The sequence below is a fragment of the Solenopsis invicta genome, chromosome 9 (genome assembly GCF_016802725.1).
Source record: "Solenopsis invicta isolate M01_SB chromosome 9, UNIL_Sinv_3.0, whole genome shotgun sequence".
Lineage (NCBI taxonomy): Eukaryota > Metazoa > Arthropoda > Insecta > Hymenoptera > Formicidae > Solenopsis > Solenopsis invicta.
The window spans coordinates 15,657,987-15,676,332 of NC_052672.1; the positions used below are offsets into that span (position 1 = coordinate 15,657,987).

General features: G+C 30.4%; 3 protein-coding genes across 3 annotated transcripts; all 3 read left to right on the forward strand.

Moving 5' to 3' along the window:
* Positions 1-403: 403 nt before the first annotated feature.
* On the forward strand, positions 404-12,080 carry LOC105201877. The gene is made up of 7 exons (XM_039453272.1): positions 404-474; positions 1,229-2,329; positions 2,547-3,231; positions 5,060-5,094; positions 5,869-6,202; positions 7,105-7,794; positions 11,268-12,080. Exons 3-7 carry the CDS (start codon positions 2,584-2,586, stop codon positions 12,063-12,065), a joined length of 2,505 nt encoding a protein of 834 aa, XP_039309206.1. The 5' UTR covers positions 404-474; positions 1,229-2,329; positions 2,547-2,583; the 3' UTR covers positions 12,066-12,080.
* Positions 1,247-2,251, forward strand: LOC120358617 (histone-lysine N-methyltransferase SETMAR-like). Its single transcript, XM_039453271.1, has one exon. It carries the CDS (start codon positions 1,247-1,249, stop codon positions 2,249-2,251), a length of 1,005 nt encoding a protein of 334 aa, XP_039309205.1.
* On the forward strand, positions 4,036-6,840 carry LOC120358623 (histone-lysine N-methyltransferase SETMAR-like). The gene is made up of 3 exons (XM_039453323.1): positions 4,036-5,094; positions 5,801-6,016; positions 6,644-6,840. The coding sequence occupies exons 2-3, from the start codon at positions 5,906-5,908 to the stop codon at positions 6,812-6,814; spliced, it is 282 nt and encodes a 93-aa protein (XP_039309257.1). The 5' UTR covers positions 4,036-5,094; positions 5,801-5,905; the 3' UTR covers positions 6,815-6,840.
* Positions 12,081-18,346: the final 6,266 nt, after the last annotated feature.

The window sequence follows — 18,346 nt, forward strand, 5'->3', positions numbered from 1 at the left end:
GAAATTTTACCTTTAACTTTGATTCTTTATATCTTTGAAACTAAGCCGTTTTGGATGTGCAAACGTCTTTGTCTTGAATTATTGTGAAGAGTCACCTTTCAAAATCTTTCAGAGTACTTATCGACCACTATATATATGTACATATCAAATAATACAGAGAAGAAAATATAAATTTTTATGTGTTTTTGTGTTTAAAAGCAAATATCGGATAATTGTCATATAAATAATAATAGATATAAATTGTGTATGTTTATGTATGTTATCTCTATGTTTGCTGGAAAGCTTATCATTTCGATATTTCAGATGAATCAATCACATGTAATATCGTAATCTCAATTGCTCTTATCCAGCTTTCTTATTATTTTTGTATGAAGTTTGATATTACCACTATATAAATGAACGATCATCACTAACGATTATTACTCCTTGTAATTATCAGTACGCATCTGCTACGCATTTACTACAGTTACCACAGTAAGTAAAGTTTCTTCATTTAACTTTTATTGCATAAAATTTTAACACATGTTGTGTGTGCATAAATAAATAAACATGTATATATATATATATATATATATATATATATATATGTATATATATATATATGTATATATAACATACATATATGTATGTACAATCAATTATTTTATTTTATCTATTTAATATTAATCTATTGTATAATTTAATTCAAATTTTGTTTTTTAGTAAACATGTCATTATATAGATTTTTAATTGCAGAGATTTCGTTTTTAAATAATTCTTAATTATCGTTAAAAGTTTATATATTTTTGTATTTATAATTTCATTTTTATTAATTTTGTGTATTATATTTTTCCTGTATTGTAATGTTAAAGTTATTATTCTATTTCAAAAAAATCTATTTAAAACTAAACAAAAAGAGAGAAAGAAAAAAACACATAAAGAAATACGTAAAGTACCTAATTTTTATATTATATATATTTTTATGTACATTTTTATGTATATTTATGTATATTTTTATATAAATCTTTATTTTAATTTATAAAAATTTTTAGGTTTTGATTTTTGTTTATATAAAATAATATTGGGTCATTAGTATGAAATGTTCGATTTCGTTAAGCACTAAGTTTGAGAGTTAATATATCTAACATTTCACTTTAATAGTTCTTAGTTTTTTTTTATTGTAAAGGTACATCATTTTTTTCCAACACAGGTTTTGATTCGTGATTATCTTTTGAATTGTCTTTTTCAGAACAATTTTTGTGAAACCATGAATAAATCAAAAATAAATGTTGTTATCGAATACGAGTTCCGTCGTGGACTCACTGCAGCGCAGACAACTCGAAATATCAAGAACATATTTGGCGAGGATGCAGTTAAAGAACATATAGTACGTCGATATTTTGAGAAGTTTCGTTCTGGCAATTTTAATCTTGAAAATGAGTCACCTAGGCAATTTGAGAGCAAGATGAATAATAAGCTGAAAGCTGTAATAAAAGCGGATACATCTCAAACTAAACATGAATTAGCAGCAAGATTTGGCGTTACTATTCCAACAATAACAAATCATTTGAAACAAATCGGCATGGTACAGAAGCTGAATAGATGGGTTCCGCGTGAATTAGACGAGCAGCAGAAGAGAAATCGTCTCGAAGTTTGCCTTTCTTTACTGTCACGGCAAAAAGGCGAACCATTTCTACATCGTATTATTACGTATAATGAAAAATCGATTCTTCTTGACAATCGCAAACGTACGGCACAATTGGATAAAGATGAAGTGCCAAAACCAAATATTCATCAACAAAAGCTAATGGTGTCTGTTTGGTGGTCCAGTGATGGGGTTATCCACTACAATTTCACAAAACCTGGTGAATCGATTACAGAGGATAATGCATATTGCAAACAATTGGATAAAATGATGAAGAAGCTTGCGATTAAGCAGCCGAGATTGACGAATAGAGACAGACCGATTTTATTGCAAGATAACGATCAACCACGTATCTCACAAACAGTGCTGCTCAAATTGCAGCAGCTGGACTTAGAAATCCTTTATCACCCACCGTATTCACCAGACCTTGCGCCAACTGATTACCATTTCTTTCGGAAATTAGATCACTTTCTGGAAGGACAAAGATTTAATTCTTACGAAGATGCAGTAAACGTATTTTCAAAAATCGTTGACACATGCTCTGCAGGCTTTTTTGCAGTCGGCATAAACGAGCTACCGTTAAGATGGCAAAACTGTATCAATAAATTTGGCGCATACTTTGATTAATTGTATTGCTTCTTGTTTGAGATATAATAAACTGATGTTTTGATTAACAATCGGACATTTCATACTGAATGACCTAATGTATGTATAAATGTTAATAATCTTATCTATGTAATAATATATAATATATGTCTAATTATTATTTATGTTATTCATCTTGTATATAATCGTATTTTGTAAACGCAAATTAATCATTGATAGAAAAAATCGATTTATTTTTCAAAATAATGCTTTCTATTTTAATTTATATTTATATACGAGTATGTATATATATATTACACTTAATATTAATTTGCAGATGAAGTTCATTAGGATTGATTGCCATCTTGGCCATTATGGGTCTGGGACAAACTCATCCATTGTTGGATTTCGGCAAAAATTCGGCAAAAGCAATCAGCGAAAATAACGGTTTAGTGGAAGAGCTAGTGGATTTCATCGAGCTTCTTCCGGAAGAGTTTTTTAATATATTAATTCAGTATATAACTGAAGACGTAAAAGTTCAAGAAGCTATACTATTCATATTCACAAATGAATTCCACGATCTGCTGCGTGCCCTCGAAGCTCTTTCGGAATATCAAGCACTCGTAGTATATTTAGAAAAAGCCGGACTCCCTGTTATTCAATCTATCCAGGGATTGCATCGTATCATCGGCATGGAAGATTATGTACCACCCAAGATAGATATTTTCAAATCTCTAATTAGGACGGAAAAGATTGGTGATGGAATGGAAGGAATGCTCAGAGATCTTTATAATGTATTGCCTTTGGACAAAATTGACGCTCTCCATGATGAGAAAATAAAGACTTCCAAAACCTTTGGTGATTTTATCACGGCGGTTACGTCCGAAAAAATGTTAAAAATTGTCTATGCTTTAGGCGTTCACGAGACCTATAAGGAATTTGCTACGAAGACTAACGAAAGAGGATTGGATTTTGAAGCAATAGAAAGACTTATTTCGAGGATAATTGGTATTAAATCAATCTAAAATAGTTTTAAAATAAAAATTGATATTTAACATAATAAATATTTGCTACGTACAAAACAAGTTATATGTTAATGTAATAAAAAACATAAAAATAATGTAATGATTATTTCTTTGTAAATAATAGTAACTTCATTATTTTAAAGTAAGCAATTCTTATTTTATTTTCTCCTTTTTCGTATAAGTTTTCAGATATAAATAAATATTTGTATAGAAAGAATGAAATAGAGAAGGAGAAGGAGAAAGATAAAAAGAAAGAAATTGAAAGATGAAAAGAGAAAAATTTTTAATATTTTATTGATTTAATATATTTAATGGAAACTAAGCAAAATTTTTAAGTGTTGTTTTACAACAAACAATTAGCAATACTGGCGCGCGCTACACAGCTTTTAATATTATTAATTACAAATTTACTCGATACACATATAATTTCTTGATAAACTGTCAAAACGCGATCTTCGCGTTGTTACGGAAAAGCGTTAACAATAAACTTCGAAAGATGCAATTATCGTTTTAACATGGACTATTTTAGATCAGGGGAGAAGTAATTTTATCTAGTGCTTCACGGTTTTTTTTTTGTACGAAGAGATAAAAATGTACGATGATAGTTATTTCTACCTACGATTTAACACGCATCTACTACGCATTCACTACAGTTACCACGGTAATAAAAATTTCTTCATGTATATCTTGTTATTTAAAATTTTAACATAAATCGTGTGTGTAAATTTTGTTCTTAATAATAACTTATTTATTTATTAGATCTAACACATAATATTTTTATTATATATTTTTACTGGAATTATTGTTTTAATTAACAAAAATTTATAAGTTTTAATTTGTTTATATGTAAGATAGTACTTACAGTATATATATGCATAAGTTTTCCTTTAACTTTGACTCTATATGTCTTTGAAACTAAGCCGTTTCGGATGTACAAAGTTTTTGTCTTGAATTAGTGTAAAGAGCCAACCCTTAAAATCTTTCAGAGTACTTAACGATCATTTTCTATATGTACATATTAGATAATGTAGAGCAGAAAATATAATTTTCTACGTATTTTCGTGTCTAAAAGCAAATATGAGTAATTGTCATATAAATAATGTAGGATGTTAAAAATATAATTTTAGCTATAGAAATAAAATGAGAATAAGAGTGAGAGTGACGGAGAGAATAAATGAGAGGAAGCAAGAGAAAGAGAGAGAGAGAGAGAGAGAGAGATGAAGAGATCGAGGAGATGAAGATAGAGTTGCGAATATAAGACACGAGGTTTTGACGGATGGAATCGGAGTCGTTTTCCGGAGTGAGCCTCGGCATTCGACAACGGAAATGTCATTCAGTTAATAGGTGTTGTCCGAGATTGACGATGTCGCGGGTGAAATTAGCGACGATTTGGGAGCAATTTTCGATAATCATACGCACGTGTGTGTCCATCCGAGAAATATTGTATAAGAGGCCGTGACGGAGAGCCGGACGGTCAGACGATTCTGAGAGTTCAAAGAGTTAACTAAGAAAATTTCGAGCGAATTTATAGCGTTTATTGTAAAGTTTACATTCACGTTAATAAAGTTTGTACTTATTATGTTTAGCCCAATTGATCCCACAATAATATAGATATAAATCGTGTATGTTTACGTATATTATATCTATGTTTACTGGAAAGCTTATCAAATAATTTTCATTATTTCATATGAATCAATCACATATAATATCTTAATTTCAATTTCTCTTATCCAACTTTCTTATTATTTTTGTATAAAAAGTTTAATATTACCACTATATAAATAAACGATCATCACTAACGATTATTACTCCTTGTGATTATCAGTACGCATCTGCTACGCATCTGCTACAGTTATCACAGTAAGTAAAATTTTTTTATTTAACTCTAATCTTATTGCAGTGATAGTTTTAACACATGTGGGCATAAATAAATAAATAAATAAATAAACATATATATACATACGAATATGTATATACAATCAATTGTTTTATTTTATCTATTTATTATCAATCTATAATTTAATACAAATTTCGTTTTTTAGTAAACATGTCATTATATAGATTTTTAATTGCAGAGATTTCGTTTTTAATTAATTCTTAATTATCATTAAAGGATTATATATTTTTGTATTTTTAATTTCATCTTTATTAATTTTGTGTATTATATTTTTCCTGTATTGTAACGTTAAAGTTAATATTCTCTTTGAAAAAAATTTATTTAAAAATAAACAAAAAGAAAAAAAGAAAGAAACACATATAGAAATACGTAAAATACATAATTTTTATATTATATATATTTTTGTGTACATTTTTATGTATATTTATGTATATTTTTATATAAATTTTTATTTTAATTTATAAAAATTTTTAGGTTTTGATTTGTTTATATAAGATAATATTGGGTCATTAGTATGAAATGTTCAATTTCGTTAAACACTAAGTTTGAGAGTTAATATGTCTAACATTTTACATTAATAGTTCTTGGTTTTTTCTTTATTGTGTAGATACATCACTCTTTCAAATGCAGGTTTTGATTTGTGATTATTTTTCAAATTGTCATTTTTAGAACAATTTTTGTAAAGTCATGGATAAATAAAAAATAAATGTTGTTATCGAATACGAGTTCCGTCGTAGATTCAGTGCAACGCAGACAGCTCGACATATCAACAACATGTTTGACAAGGATGCAATTAAAGAACATATAGTACGTCGATGTTTTGAGAAGTTTCGTTCTGGCAATTTTAATCTTGAAAATGAGTCACCTAGGCAATCTGAGAGCAAGGTAAATAATAAGCTGAAAGCTGTAATGAAAACGGATACATCTCCAACTAAACATGAATTAGCAGCAAGATTTGGCGTTACTATTCCAACAATAACAAATCATTTGAAACAAATTGGCATGGTACAGAAGCTGAATAGATGGGTTCCGCGTGAATTAGACGAGCAGCAGAAGAGAAATCGTCTCGAAGTTTGCCTTTCTTTACTGTCACGGCAAAGAGGCGAACCATTTCTACATCGTATTATTACGTATAATAAAAAATGAATTCTTTTTGACAATCGCAAACGTACGGCACAATTAAATAAAGATAAAATGCCGAAACCAAATATTCACCAAGAAAAACTAATGGTGTCTGTTTGGTAGTCTAGCGCTGGGCTTATCTACTACAGTTTCATAAAACCTGGTCAATCGATTACAGAGAATGCATATTGCAAACAATTGCACAAAATAATGAGAGAGCTTGCGATTAATCAGCCGAGATTGATGACTATAGACAGGCCGATCTTACTGCAAGATAACAATCAATAACGTGTCTCACAAACAGTCTCGCTCAAGCAGCTGGGCTTAGAAATCCTCTATCACTCACCGTATTTACCAAAATTTGCGCCAACTAATTACCATTTCTTTCAGGAATTGGATCACTTTCTGGAAGGACAAATATTTAATTCTCACGAAGATGCAGTAAACGTATTTTCAAAAATCGTTGACACATGCTCTGCAGGCTTTTTTGCAGTCGGCATAAACGAGCTACCGTTAAGATGGCAAAACTGTATCAATAAATTTGGCGCATACTTTGATTAATTGTGTTGCTTCTTGTTTGAGATATAGTAAACCAATGTTTTGATTTAAAATCTGACATTTCATACTTAATGACCTAATATATGTAATGTTAATAATGTTAACTATGTAATAATATATAATATGTCTAATTATTATTTATGTTATTTGTCTTGTATTAACATATATTCGTATTTTGTAAACATAAATTAATCATTGATAAAAAAAATTGATTTATTTTTCAAAATAATGCTTTTTATTTTAATTTATATTTATATATGTATATATATAATACACTGAGTATTAATTTTCAGATGAAGTTCACATTAGGTTTGATTGCAATCTTGGCCATTATCGGTCTGGGACAAACTCATCTACTGCTGGATTTCGGTGAAAATTCAATAAAAGCATTCAGCGAAAATAACGCTTTAGTGAAAGAGTTAGTGAATTTCTACGAGCTTCTTCCGGAAAAGTTTTTTAATATATTAATTCAGTATATAACTGAAGACGCAAAAGTGCAAGAAGCTATACTATTCATGTTCACAAATGAATTCCATGATCTGCTGCGTGCTCTCGAATCTCTTCCGGAATATCAAGCACTCGTGGTATACTTAGAAAAGGCTGGATTCCCTGTTACTCAGTCTATCCAGGAATGGCATTATGTCATCGGCATGGAAGACTTTGTGCCACCCAAGATAGAAAGCTTTTTAAAATCTCTAGTTAAGACGGAAAAGATTGGTGATGGAATGGAAGGAATGCTCAGAGATCTTTATAATGTATTACCCTTGGACAAAATTGACGCTCTCTACGATGAAAAAATGAGGACTTCCAAACCCTTTGGTGATTTTATCACGGCGATTACGTCCGAAGAAATGCTAAAAATTGTCTATACTTTAGGCGTTCACGAGACCTATAAAGAATTTGCCACAAAGACTAAAGAAAAGGGATTGGATTTTGAAGCAATAGAAAAACTTAATTCGAGAATAATTGGTATTAAATCAATCTAAAATGGTCCTAAAACTAAAATTGATATTAAACATAATAAATATTTGCTACTTACAAAGCAAGATATATGTTAATGTAATAAAAAACAAAACTAATGTAATAGTTATTTCTTCGTAAATAATAATAAATTCATTATTTTAAAGTAAGTCATTCTTATTTTATTTTTCCTTTTTTCGTATATTGCTTTTAGATATAAATAAATAACTACACAAAAAAATGAAATAAAGAAGAAAAAAGGGGGAGAAAGATAAAAAAAAGAAAATAAAAGATAAAAAAAGAAAAATTTTTAATATTTTATTGATTTAATATCTTTAATGCAAACTAAGCTAATTTTCAAGTGTTTTTTGCAACGAATATCTTATCAAATGTAATTTCTTTCTAGCAAAACAGGCACATGCTACACAGCTTTTAATATTATAAATTACAAAACTCGATACACACATAATTCTTGATAAACTATTGAAACGCAATTTCAGCAATGTTACGAAAAAGCATCTACAATAAACTGCAAGAGTTGCGATTATCGATTTAACATTGACTCTTTCAGGTAGGATAGAAGAAGTTAATCTTATCTAGTGCTTTATTGCATAAGAAGTTTATCTTATCTAGTGCTATACGATGTTACTAACAGTTATTTCTACCCACGATTCAGTACGCATTTACTACGCATTCACTACAGTTACTATGGTAATGAAAATTTCTTCATGTGTATTTTATTATTTAGACTTTTAACATAAATCATGTTTGTAAATTTTGTTCTTTAATAATTTATATACACTACTCAAAAAAAGAATAGGAAACACTTTTCAGACACCAAAAATTAGGCTATTTTCAAATGACTGTAACTCGGTGAAAAATTATCGTAGATAAAAAATAAGAAAAGCATTTTGAAGCTTGAAGATCCAACTTCTACGCTCTATCAGCAGATTTTCAAAATTCTTTTAACTTCCTTCTCTTATGCAGTAAAAAAGCACACCCTGTTTTGTTCCTTAAAATTTTGTATTTTTGAAACTTTGCAGCTCGACTAACAAATTTTTTTCGAATAATTCAAGAAAGCTTCATAAACTACAACATTTTGCCTACAAAATGCTTTTTTTAAAATTTCTCTACGATTTTTTTTGACCGAGTTACGCAACTTTGAAGCTAAACCTGCATTTTTTACAAATGATATCTGTACTCCGTGAAAAATCATCGTAGACAAAAAATCAAAAAACCATTTCAAAGCTCGAAGTTTCAGCTTTAACATGTTATTAATGGTTTTCAAAAATTTTTTAAATTTCTTAGTACTATGCTCTAAAAAAGATACACTGTTTTTTCCTTGAAATTACGTATTTTTAACAGCCTGTAGCTCAATAAAAAATTTTTTCTCAACAAATCCAATGCAAGTGCCATAAAGTATGATATTTTTTCTACAAAATGCTTTTTTTTAAATTTTTTCTAAGATTTTTTTTGACCGAGTTACAAGACTTTGAAGAAACACATTTTTTACAGTACATTTTTCTGAAAAATAACGTCTATCGTCAACATTAACATTACCCAATGTGCACCACGTGGAAGTTGCCGGTCGGATTTTTGCACATTGTGTGTGTGTGTGTGTGTGTGTGTGTGCGCGCGCGCGCATGAGTGTTTAATAGTGTGTATTTCCTCCTCTCTAATCAATTACTGCTTGCAAGCGTTCTCGCATATTTATACATCTTGCAATACGATCTTGCGAAATGTTGTGCCAAATTTTTGTTAAAATTTCTCCCAATTCTTCTAAGTTTTGCGGCTGTTCTTCGCGACGCCTTAATTGTCGTTCTTGGCGTCGACGAAATAAACGTTATGATCGACGTTGCGTTGTGCCAGTACGATCTTACAACGGCGGTTCCGTGATGGTGTGGGGGTGTATATCACTTACAAGACAAAGTAATCTAGTGATCCTGCCACCTCCGGTAATGACGGGTGTTTGTTATATCAACGATATTCTACGACCACACGTTTTGCAATTAAATCGAACCTGTCGGAACTTTATTTTCATGCAGGATAACGCTCGACTTTATACGGCGAATATAACGCGACGTTTTTTTGAACGACACGCAATTAGACTGTTAAATCATCTTGCCAATAGCCCGGACTTAAATCCAATCAAGCACATTTGGGATAAAATGAAACGACGATTAAGGCGTCGCGAAGAACAGCCGCAAAATTTAGAAGAATTGGGAGAAATTTTAACAAAAATTTGGCACATTATTCCGCAAGATCGTATTGCAAGATGTATAAATATGCGAGAATGCTCGCAAGCAGTAATTGATCAGAGAGGAGGAAATACACACTATTGAACACTCATGCGCGCGCGCACACACACACACACACACACACACAATGTGCAAAAATCCGACCGGCAACCTCCACGTGGTGCACATTGGGTAATGCTAATGTCAGCGGTAAACGTCATTTTTCAGAAAAATGTACTGTAAAAAATGTGTTTCTTCAAGTCTTGTAACTCGGTCAAAAAAAATCGTAGAAAAAATTTTAAAAAAAGCATTTTGTAGAAAAAATATCATACTTTATGGCACTTGTACTGGATTTGTCAAGAAAAAATTTTTTATTGAGCTACAGGCTGTTAAAAATACGTAATTTCAAGGAAAAAACAGTGTAACTTTTTTGAGGCATAGTACTAAGAAATTGAAAAAATTTTTGAAAACCATTAATAACATGTTAAAGCTGAAACTTCGAGCTTTAAAATGGTTTTTTGATTTTTTGTTTACGATGATTTTTCACGAAGTACAGATATCATTTGTAAAAAATGCAGGTTTAGCTTCAAAGTTGCGTAACTCGGTCAAAAAAAATCGTAGAGAAATTTTAAGAAAAGCATTTTGTAGGAAAAATGTTGTAGTTTATGAAGCTTTACTTGAATTATTCGAAAAAAATTTGTTGGTCGAGCTGCAAAGTGTCAAAAATACAAAATTTTAAGGAACAAAACAGGATGTGCTTTTTTACTGCATAAGAGAAGGAAGTTAAAAGAATTTTGAAAATCTGCTGATAGAGCGTTAAAGTTGGATCTTCAAGCTTCAAAATGCTTTTTTTATTTTTTATCTACGATAATTTTTCACCGAGTTACAGTCATTTGAAAATAGCCTAATTTTTGGTGTCTGAAAAGTGTTCCCTATTTTTTTTTGAGTAGTGTATAACACATAATATTTTTATTATAAATTTTTACTTGAATTTTTGTTTTAATTAACAAAAATTTATAAGCTTTGATTTGTTTATATGTAAGATAGTACATGTACTGTTAATAATCTTAACAATGTAATAACACGTGCTATATGTTTAATTATTATTTATATTATTCATCTTACATTAACATTTCTTATTTTGTATATGTAAATTAATCATTGATAAAAACATTGATTTATTTCTCAAAATATTTTCCATTATATACCGTATTTACACATTAAATATATGATGTAATATATTCAACATTAATTTGCAGATGACATTCACAATAAGATTGATTGCCATCTTAGCCATTATGGGCCTGGGACAAGCTCATCCGTTGCTAGATTTTGGTACAAATTTAGCAGAAGTATTCAACAAAAATAGCGATTTAATGGAAGAGATAGTGGATTTTGTCGAACTTCTTCCGATAAAATTTCTTAACATAATTATTCACCATATAAATGAAGACGTAGAAGTACAAGACGCTATACTTTTCATGTTCACAACTGAATTCCACGATCTGCTGCGTGCTGTCGAAGCTCTTAAGGAATATCAAGCACTCGTGGTATATTTAGAAAAGGCTGAACTTTTTGTTAGCCAACCTATCCAGGAACTACATCGTGCCATCGGCATGGAAAACTATGTACCATTCAAGAGCGTTTTTAAGTCTCTATTTTGGACGCAACGAATCGGTGATGGAATAAAAGAAATGATCAAAGATCTTTATGATATATTACCTTTGGACAAAATTGACGCTTTGTACAAAAGAAAAATGAAAATTTCAATAGTTTATACCGATTTTATCGCGACGGTTTCGTCTAAAGAAATGAAAAAAATCATCAATGATCTAACCGCTCACAAAACCTATAAAAAATTTATCACGAAAACCAAAGAAAAAGGATTGGATCTGGAAAGAATTGGAAAATTTTGTACAAGAATAATTGGAATTAAACTCAAAAACGGTAATAAAACGTTTAATATTATTACAACGTATTTTCAATTATTTGTTACTAATCAAAATTTACTTAGAATTTTATTTCATATTAATTTTTCTGTTTTTTCAATTTCTTAATTTTATCAGAGAATATTCTTTACAATTTGAAATAAAATGTTCCAAATTGTTTTACGTTTGTGAATTAGGCAGATTCTTTCAAATAATTTGCATTTAATCATATTATACAAAATGTAAAATTATCCTTAAAAAAATTCGATATCTAACATATTGAATATTTACTACTTGTAATTTCAAACCAAGTTATATGATAATGTAAGGCATAATGTATGACAAAGTATAAAAATTACTAATGTAATTATTATTTCTTTCTAGCGTAAACAATAAATTCTAACAATAAATAAATCGCTTAAAAAAACTCTTATTTTATCTTTTTCCTTCTTTTATATACATTTAAATATAAATAAATATACAAAAAAACTGAAAAAAAGAAGGAAAAAAGAAATAGAGATAGAGAATTTTTTCATATTTTGTTGATTTTATATCTTTAATATAACCCGGATTTGTAAAGTTTAATGTCTCATTTTGATTTGAGTTTGTTTCTTAGAACTTATGTGAAATGTAGTAAAAAAATAAAACAAAATTTTATCAATTGTACATATATAATATCGTCAAAAGTGTTATGTGATAAGATTTAAGCTTGTTCTACAATTAGTAATAGTTAGCTAATTAAATTAATTTCAGATTATTTTTGAGCAATCGCGCGCGCAATTTTTTATTTAAAATGTATATATTTTTAAATACTTTTATGTTACTTGACGCACATTTATGTATATATGTATATATATTTTTTAATATGTACGAGTATATTTTAAAAGACCTTTTTAGGGATAATTCTTGTTAGTGTGATTATTACATATTCTTTTTGTTTTAATGATATTATACATTTCACGAAACAAAGCTTTTTACAAAATGATATCAAATACATATGATTTGGTTAAATCATTAATATAAAATATATTTATGAAATAGATAATTCGTTTTTACGAAGTAAAAATGATGAACGACGAAAGTTTTATTTGTCTCGTGTTTTGCATGCAGTATAGCATACTCGGAAACCGTTAATCACTTTTAAAGAATATTTTTCACATACAAATTATCCATGTATGCGCAGCATCGTTATTTCTCGGATCCTTATCCTTTTCTCTTTATCAAAAGCTGGCCATGTTCCCTTATGCAAAAGACGTCTTCGTGAGTCACCTTGCTAGGAGAAAAGATTCCAGGGTCCCCGGAGGTTGAATGGGGTTGACGTATTGAAAAGGGGCGATGCTCTTTCTCGCAGACCAAAGGAACGAACGCTCGATCTCTGTCGACTTAACGAGACAACGAGCGCCGCGTTGTCTTTCGCGAACGATATAAACGCATTCTCCGATTCCGCCTTTGACTTGGCTTTTCCTGACATTTGCGAGGAACTCTTTCCTCGGGCGAAGCAACGGGGATGATTAATCTGTCGCTCTGTTCAAATTTCCATAAGCTTCAAAAAATATATTTCTTTATTTGATATTGATCTTCATATTGTTTTTACACCAGCTACGTAACTAATAAAATGCTTAATTTTGTTACAACGTATTTATAATTATTTATTACTGTTTAAAATTTACTTAGAATTTTATTTAATTAATTTATTAATTTTTCTACTTTTTTCAATTTTTTAATTTTTTTCAGAGAACGTTCTTTACAAATCTAAAATTAAATATTTAAAATTGTTTAACGTTTATGAATTAAGCAGATTCCTTCGATTTGCATATAATAATATTATATAAAATATTATGTGAAATCATCCATTATCCATGAAAGAAAAAAATATATGCATACATTTTTATAAAATAATGAGCATTTACATAACGAGAAATAAATATACTTTCAATTCTTCAATATGTGTATTTTAAAAAGCATTTGCTGAGTATTTTATTGACAATTTGACTTTTTGGATAAATTTTAAATATGCTTTTAATATAACCACTATAAAACACTTAAGGAAGATATTTGTCAGTCTAAAGCAAATGCTCGTATATGTCGAATCTCTCTGGCATTTTCGCCAGTCACGACTGTACAAGTATTAATGTCGGTTTAGTGCAGGTTCATGTCCGGCCGTCGTCGCGATTCGCCGCGGGCCAGCTTAGATGCAGACTGCGCGACCGGAAGTTTCGGTACGCGTGAAGACGAGGACGAGGCTGAAGCTCGCCGAAGCTTCCGCGGTTCGCCTGCTGACTCTGCTGCGCGTCTTATCCGTACGGCAATCCAAACTTTGCTAAGTCAATAGAGGCGACCCTCCACGGATGAGAGGCTTCTGCGTCATGCTCTTCGATTAGTTTCGTTCCAGAGTCTCGGTACTACCGGCTGCGGGAACTTACGAGTCGTCACGACCGAGTGGTTTGTCTTTCTTCGACTTCAACGACGGCTTCTTCCGTTACTTCGCTCTTTTATACTTCATCACGTCGGCGCGCCCGACGTTCACGAAAGAAATAAAAAGGTTTTGCGTTCGTCTCGGTGGTTAAAAAACGTCGTAATGGTGGAAAGTACTCGGTTGCAATGTATCGACATTGTTATTGGGTTTTGTGGCGGATCGTAACATTTGGTCCCCTCGTCTGCGGAACTGTCTTTGGAACTTGCGAAACAGTTCATTGAGGATGCCCACAATTATTGTACAATCTTTCAATAGCGTATTCTATAAATCAATTAGACTCACTTTGTACTACATATTTTTTGCATTAGAATATTTTATCTCAAAAAATAATTTAATTCTTTTTTAATAAAGATCATAATTGTGCCAAATTAATCGTTTGCTTAAATTCTACTAACGAGTTTATGAAGCAAAGCGCAAAATAATGCTTTCAAATTAACTTGTACAACGAGGAATTCAATATCTAATATAGAATTATTTTTGTAATAACTACTACACGGTTCTCGACATATTTGTTTTTGCAAATAAAGTATGTGTATATAATTAGTCTGTTCAAAAATGGGTTTGATTATTACTAGTAAAAATAATGCAGTTGGCAGAAGTAAAAATTACTGGCGTTGCATTTTGTTTCTTTCACAAGTACAACCAATAGATGATCTTAAATAGTCCGATACGTCATAAAGATTTTTAGGTTTGCGGACATTTTAACGTTACCGCAAGCTTGTAGTAACATTGCAGAAATCTTTTGTAACTTTCATACAATATTACAATGTTTCAAAAGTTGTTGCGATAGTCACGCAGCGAGAGAAACTCCGTTTAACCAAGCCGTGCACGCCGGTTAATGCTCCCCCACTCGGGTCGTTGACCGCAGACGGTCTCCTCAGACAGGCGCACGTGCTTGCCGTCTGGGCCGCCTCCCCACTCTTCTAACCGACAGAGAGTGGGGAGGCGGCCCAGACGGCAAGCACGTGGGCTTGTCTGACGCGATCATGAGCGGTCAACGACCCCCGAGTGGAGGAGCATTAACCGGCGCGCACGTCGCCTTGGCTAAACGGAATCTTTCTCGTTGCACGAAACTATCGTAACGACTTTTAGAGAGATTTTCTTGCATTGCACTGCATTATAAACTCTCGTAACTCATTTGCAGAGTTTAGTAATTAAACAAAATTAAAAGTTAAATAATAAAGTTAATAACTTTTAACTTAATTTACAGTTAATTTTAAATAATTAAATTTTTAAATTTAACTAGTTATTTTTAAAACACACAAACTTTAATTTATTAACTTTTTACCTTAGTTAAAAAATTATTTGTATAAAAAAGGTTATAAAAAAACAATTTTAAAAAAAGGAAAAACAAAGAAACAAAAGTTTAAAATAAATATAAGAAAAAAATAGGAGAGCAAATAAACACAAAAAAATAATATACATTTCTAATAACCGCTGGATTAGATAATATTTTAAAATTTTAATATAAAAATAAAAATTTATTTTATAAAATATTTTTTTCTGTCTTTCAAGAAAAATCACATGTAATAGACGGATAGATATTATAAAACGTTGAATATAAATAAGAAAAGGAATAAAATAATAAAAAATGAAAGGAGAAGGAAGAAAGCAGTTGTTAAATAGAGATAAAAAGATGAAGATAAAGAGAAAAAAAGAAAAAAAGGAGGTGAGTTTAAAATAAAAAAATCCATATTTTAATAATATTAATCATTAATAACATTTATAACATTTATAAAAAGTTAGAATCATAACCTAGCATTGAAAAATTAAAAAAATATTGCCTTACATTGAAACATTGTAATATGAAAGTTACAAAAGATTTCTGTAATGGTGCTACAAGCTTGCGGTAACGTTGGAATGTTTGCAATTTTAAATTGAAATTTGAAAATCTTTATGACGTTTCGGACTATTTAAGATCGTCTACTGGTTTTACTGGTAAAAAAAACAAAACGTAACACCAGTAATTTTTACTTCTGTCAACAGCATTATTTTTATTTGTAATAACCAAACTTATTTGAACAGAGTGATAGTCTTTGAACTTTTAGCAGATTTTAATATAATTTGTCTTTTAGTCACTAAGCTTATAAATACCATAAAGTATATGGTATCAAATAATTCTAAAAAGTTATAGTACTCGTATCACAGTTTCAGTCTGTGTGTATCGTCGTTTGGCACACTTGGCATTATATTACGTTCAGCTTATGTCGACACGTCTCTGCGCGACCATCTTATAAGATCGATTAATGCCCATTTCCACCAATGTAAATTAACTTTAATCTCATTGTCAGTTTAACATACCCCTTATCTTTTTCTAATTTATACAACTAAAGAAAGATGAAGGGTAAGTTAAACTGAAATCGAAGTTAATCTATATTGGTGGAAATAAGCATAAATTAATAAGAGTGGAGTTTTCGGTTCAGCGTGCAACAGTTTAATTATAAATAGTTATGACGAATATTGAGCAAATATTAATAATTTTCTTAAAACAAAAAATAGAATAACCGACATAAATGTATATCTCTATAGAATGTTATAATATTTTAGGTAATATTTTGGGACAGTAGTCTTGGTCTTGATATTCTTCATGTTAGTTACAAACCATTGCTGTGTAACAAAATCACCGCGCTCTCATTTACGCGGTGACAGTCGAGCAGGTAGCGGTACGTGCCGCTCCGCGTATTATCACATTTCTCTGTAAAACGCAATCGTGACGGGTAACAGGAAAATACACAATCACTCTCACTCTGTCTCTTTCTCTCTCTGAACGCTTAACGTTTATCTACTTGCACTAATTAGCTGTACTTAGAATTAACGATTCATAAAAGTATTAAGATGATGAAGATAATTATCGAGTATAAATATTTCATGAATTGTTTAAAGTTGTTTAAAGCACGGATCAAAGCGATAAAAAAGGGGAATGGCTTTATTGCGATATTTACGGCTAATAATTATTTCTTTAATGATATTTACATCCGGTTGTATGTAGCGCTTTGCGCTTTGAATTTTTCGTCTATCGTAAATGTAATTTGTTCATCGTTTTCGGATTGAAAGCGTGGAGTAATAAGCAAACCACCGGCTCGAATGATTCAAGTAGCGGAAAGCCACGATATATTGACCGTTTATTAATAATGCGTTTATTTAGCGGGATTCATGTGTTCCAAATGTATTGCATAATACTGAATTTCGATTGTATATTTTTGGACGGTCCATCGCGTTTTAATTAGCCATTAACTCGACTTCATTAATTGCATCGTATCGCACGATATCGGTGTGAAATTATCGACACCATTTACGAATTTTTCAGTTGTTAATAAAACGGTTTCGGAATTAATTCTAAGTTCATCGGCGTCGCAACGAGAGTTTAATTTTATTAACAAGTACAATTGTGCGATTTCATGTTACATTCGTCGTATCCGAGAAAAAATTTTTCACATATAATTATATGTAACTATGTACAATTGTATACGATTATAAACGTTCGTGAAATTATATATGAACATTCGTATTTTAACGTTATTTAAAATTCTTTGATCAAAAGAGACAAGGTAAGATATTTTGTTTCGGCAAGAGGGTCAAAAAGTTTCGAATTTTCAAAACTATGACCTTCTTACTAGAACCGAAGATATCAACTAACAGAAAAGCAGTTTCAAAGTTTTCTAAAACCAAAAAACTATCCCGCATTATCTTATTCTGATTAGAATTTTTGAGTTTTTTGCCCTACACCATTATCAATGATTATGACTGTATTAATGATTCATTAAAACTATGGTTTTTTCGCAAAAATTCAGATTATACTAGTTTATGAAATGTCGTAAAAATACCAAGCAAATGAGTTTTATGCGATTTTTATATTCTATCATAGTATAATAAAAGATACTTTATGTGATTTATTTCAAAAATAAATGCCGACCAAATGCGTGCGAATGTTTTT

Bases quoted from the DNA above. Each gene is read 5' to 3' on its own strand.
- LOC105201877 (XM_039453272.1), top strand. From the start codon at position 2,584: ATGGGTCTGGGACAAACTCATCCATTGTTGGATTTCGGCAAAAATTCG. The intron at 5,095-5,868 runs GTAAGTAAAATT...GTTCCGTCGTAG, and splicing joins CATCTGCTACAGTTATCACA to ATTCAGTGCAACGCAGACAG. The intron at 7,795-11,267 runs TAAAATGGTCCT...ATTAATTTGCAG, and splicing joins TAATTGGTATTAAATCAATC to ATGACATTCACAATAAGATT.
- LOC120358617 (XM_039453271.1), top strand. From the start codon at position 1,247: ATGAATAAATCAAAAATAAATGTTGTTATCGAATACGAGTTCCGTCGT.
- LOC120358623 (XM_039453323.1), top strand. From the start codon at position 5,906: ATGTTTGACAAGGATGCAATTAAAGAACATATAGTACGTCGATGTTTT. The intron at 6,017-6,643 runs GTAAATAATAAG...CATTTCTTTCAG, and splicing joins CTAGGCAATCTGAGAGCAAG to GAATTGGATCACTTTCTGGA.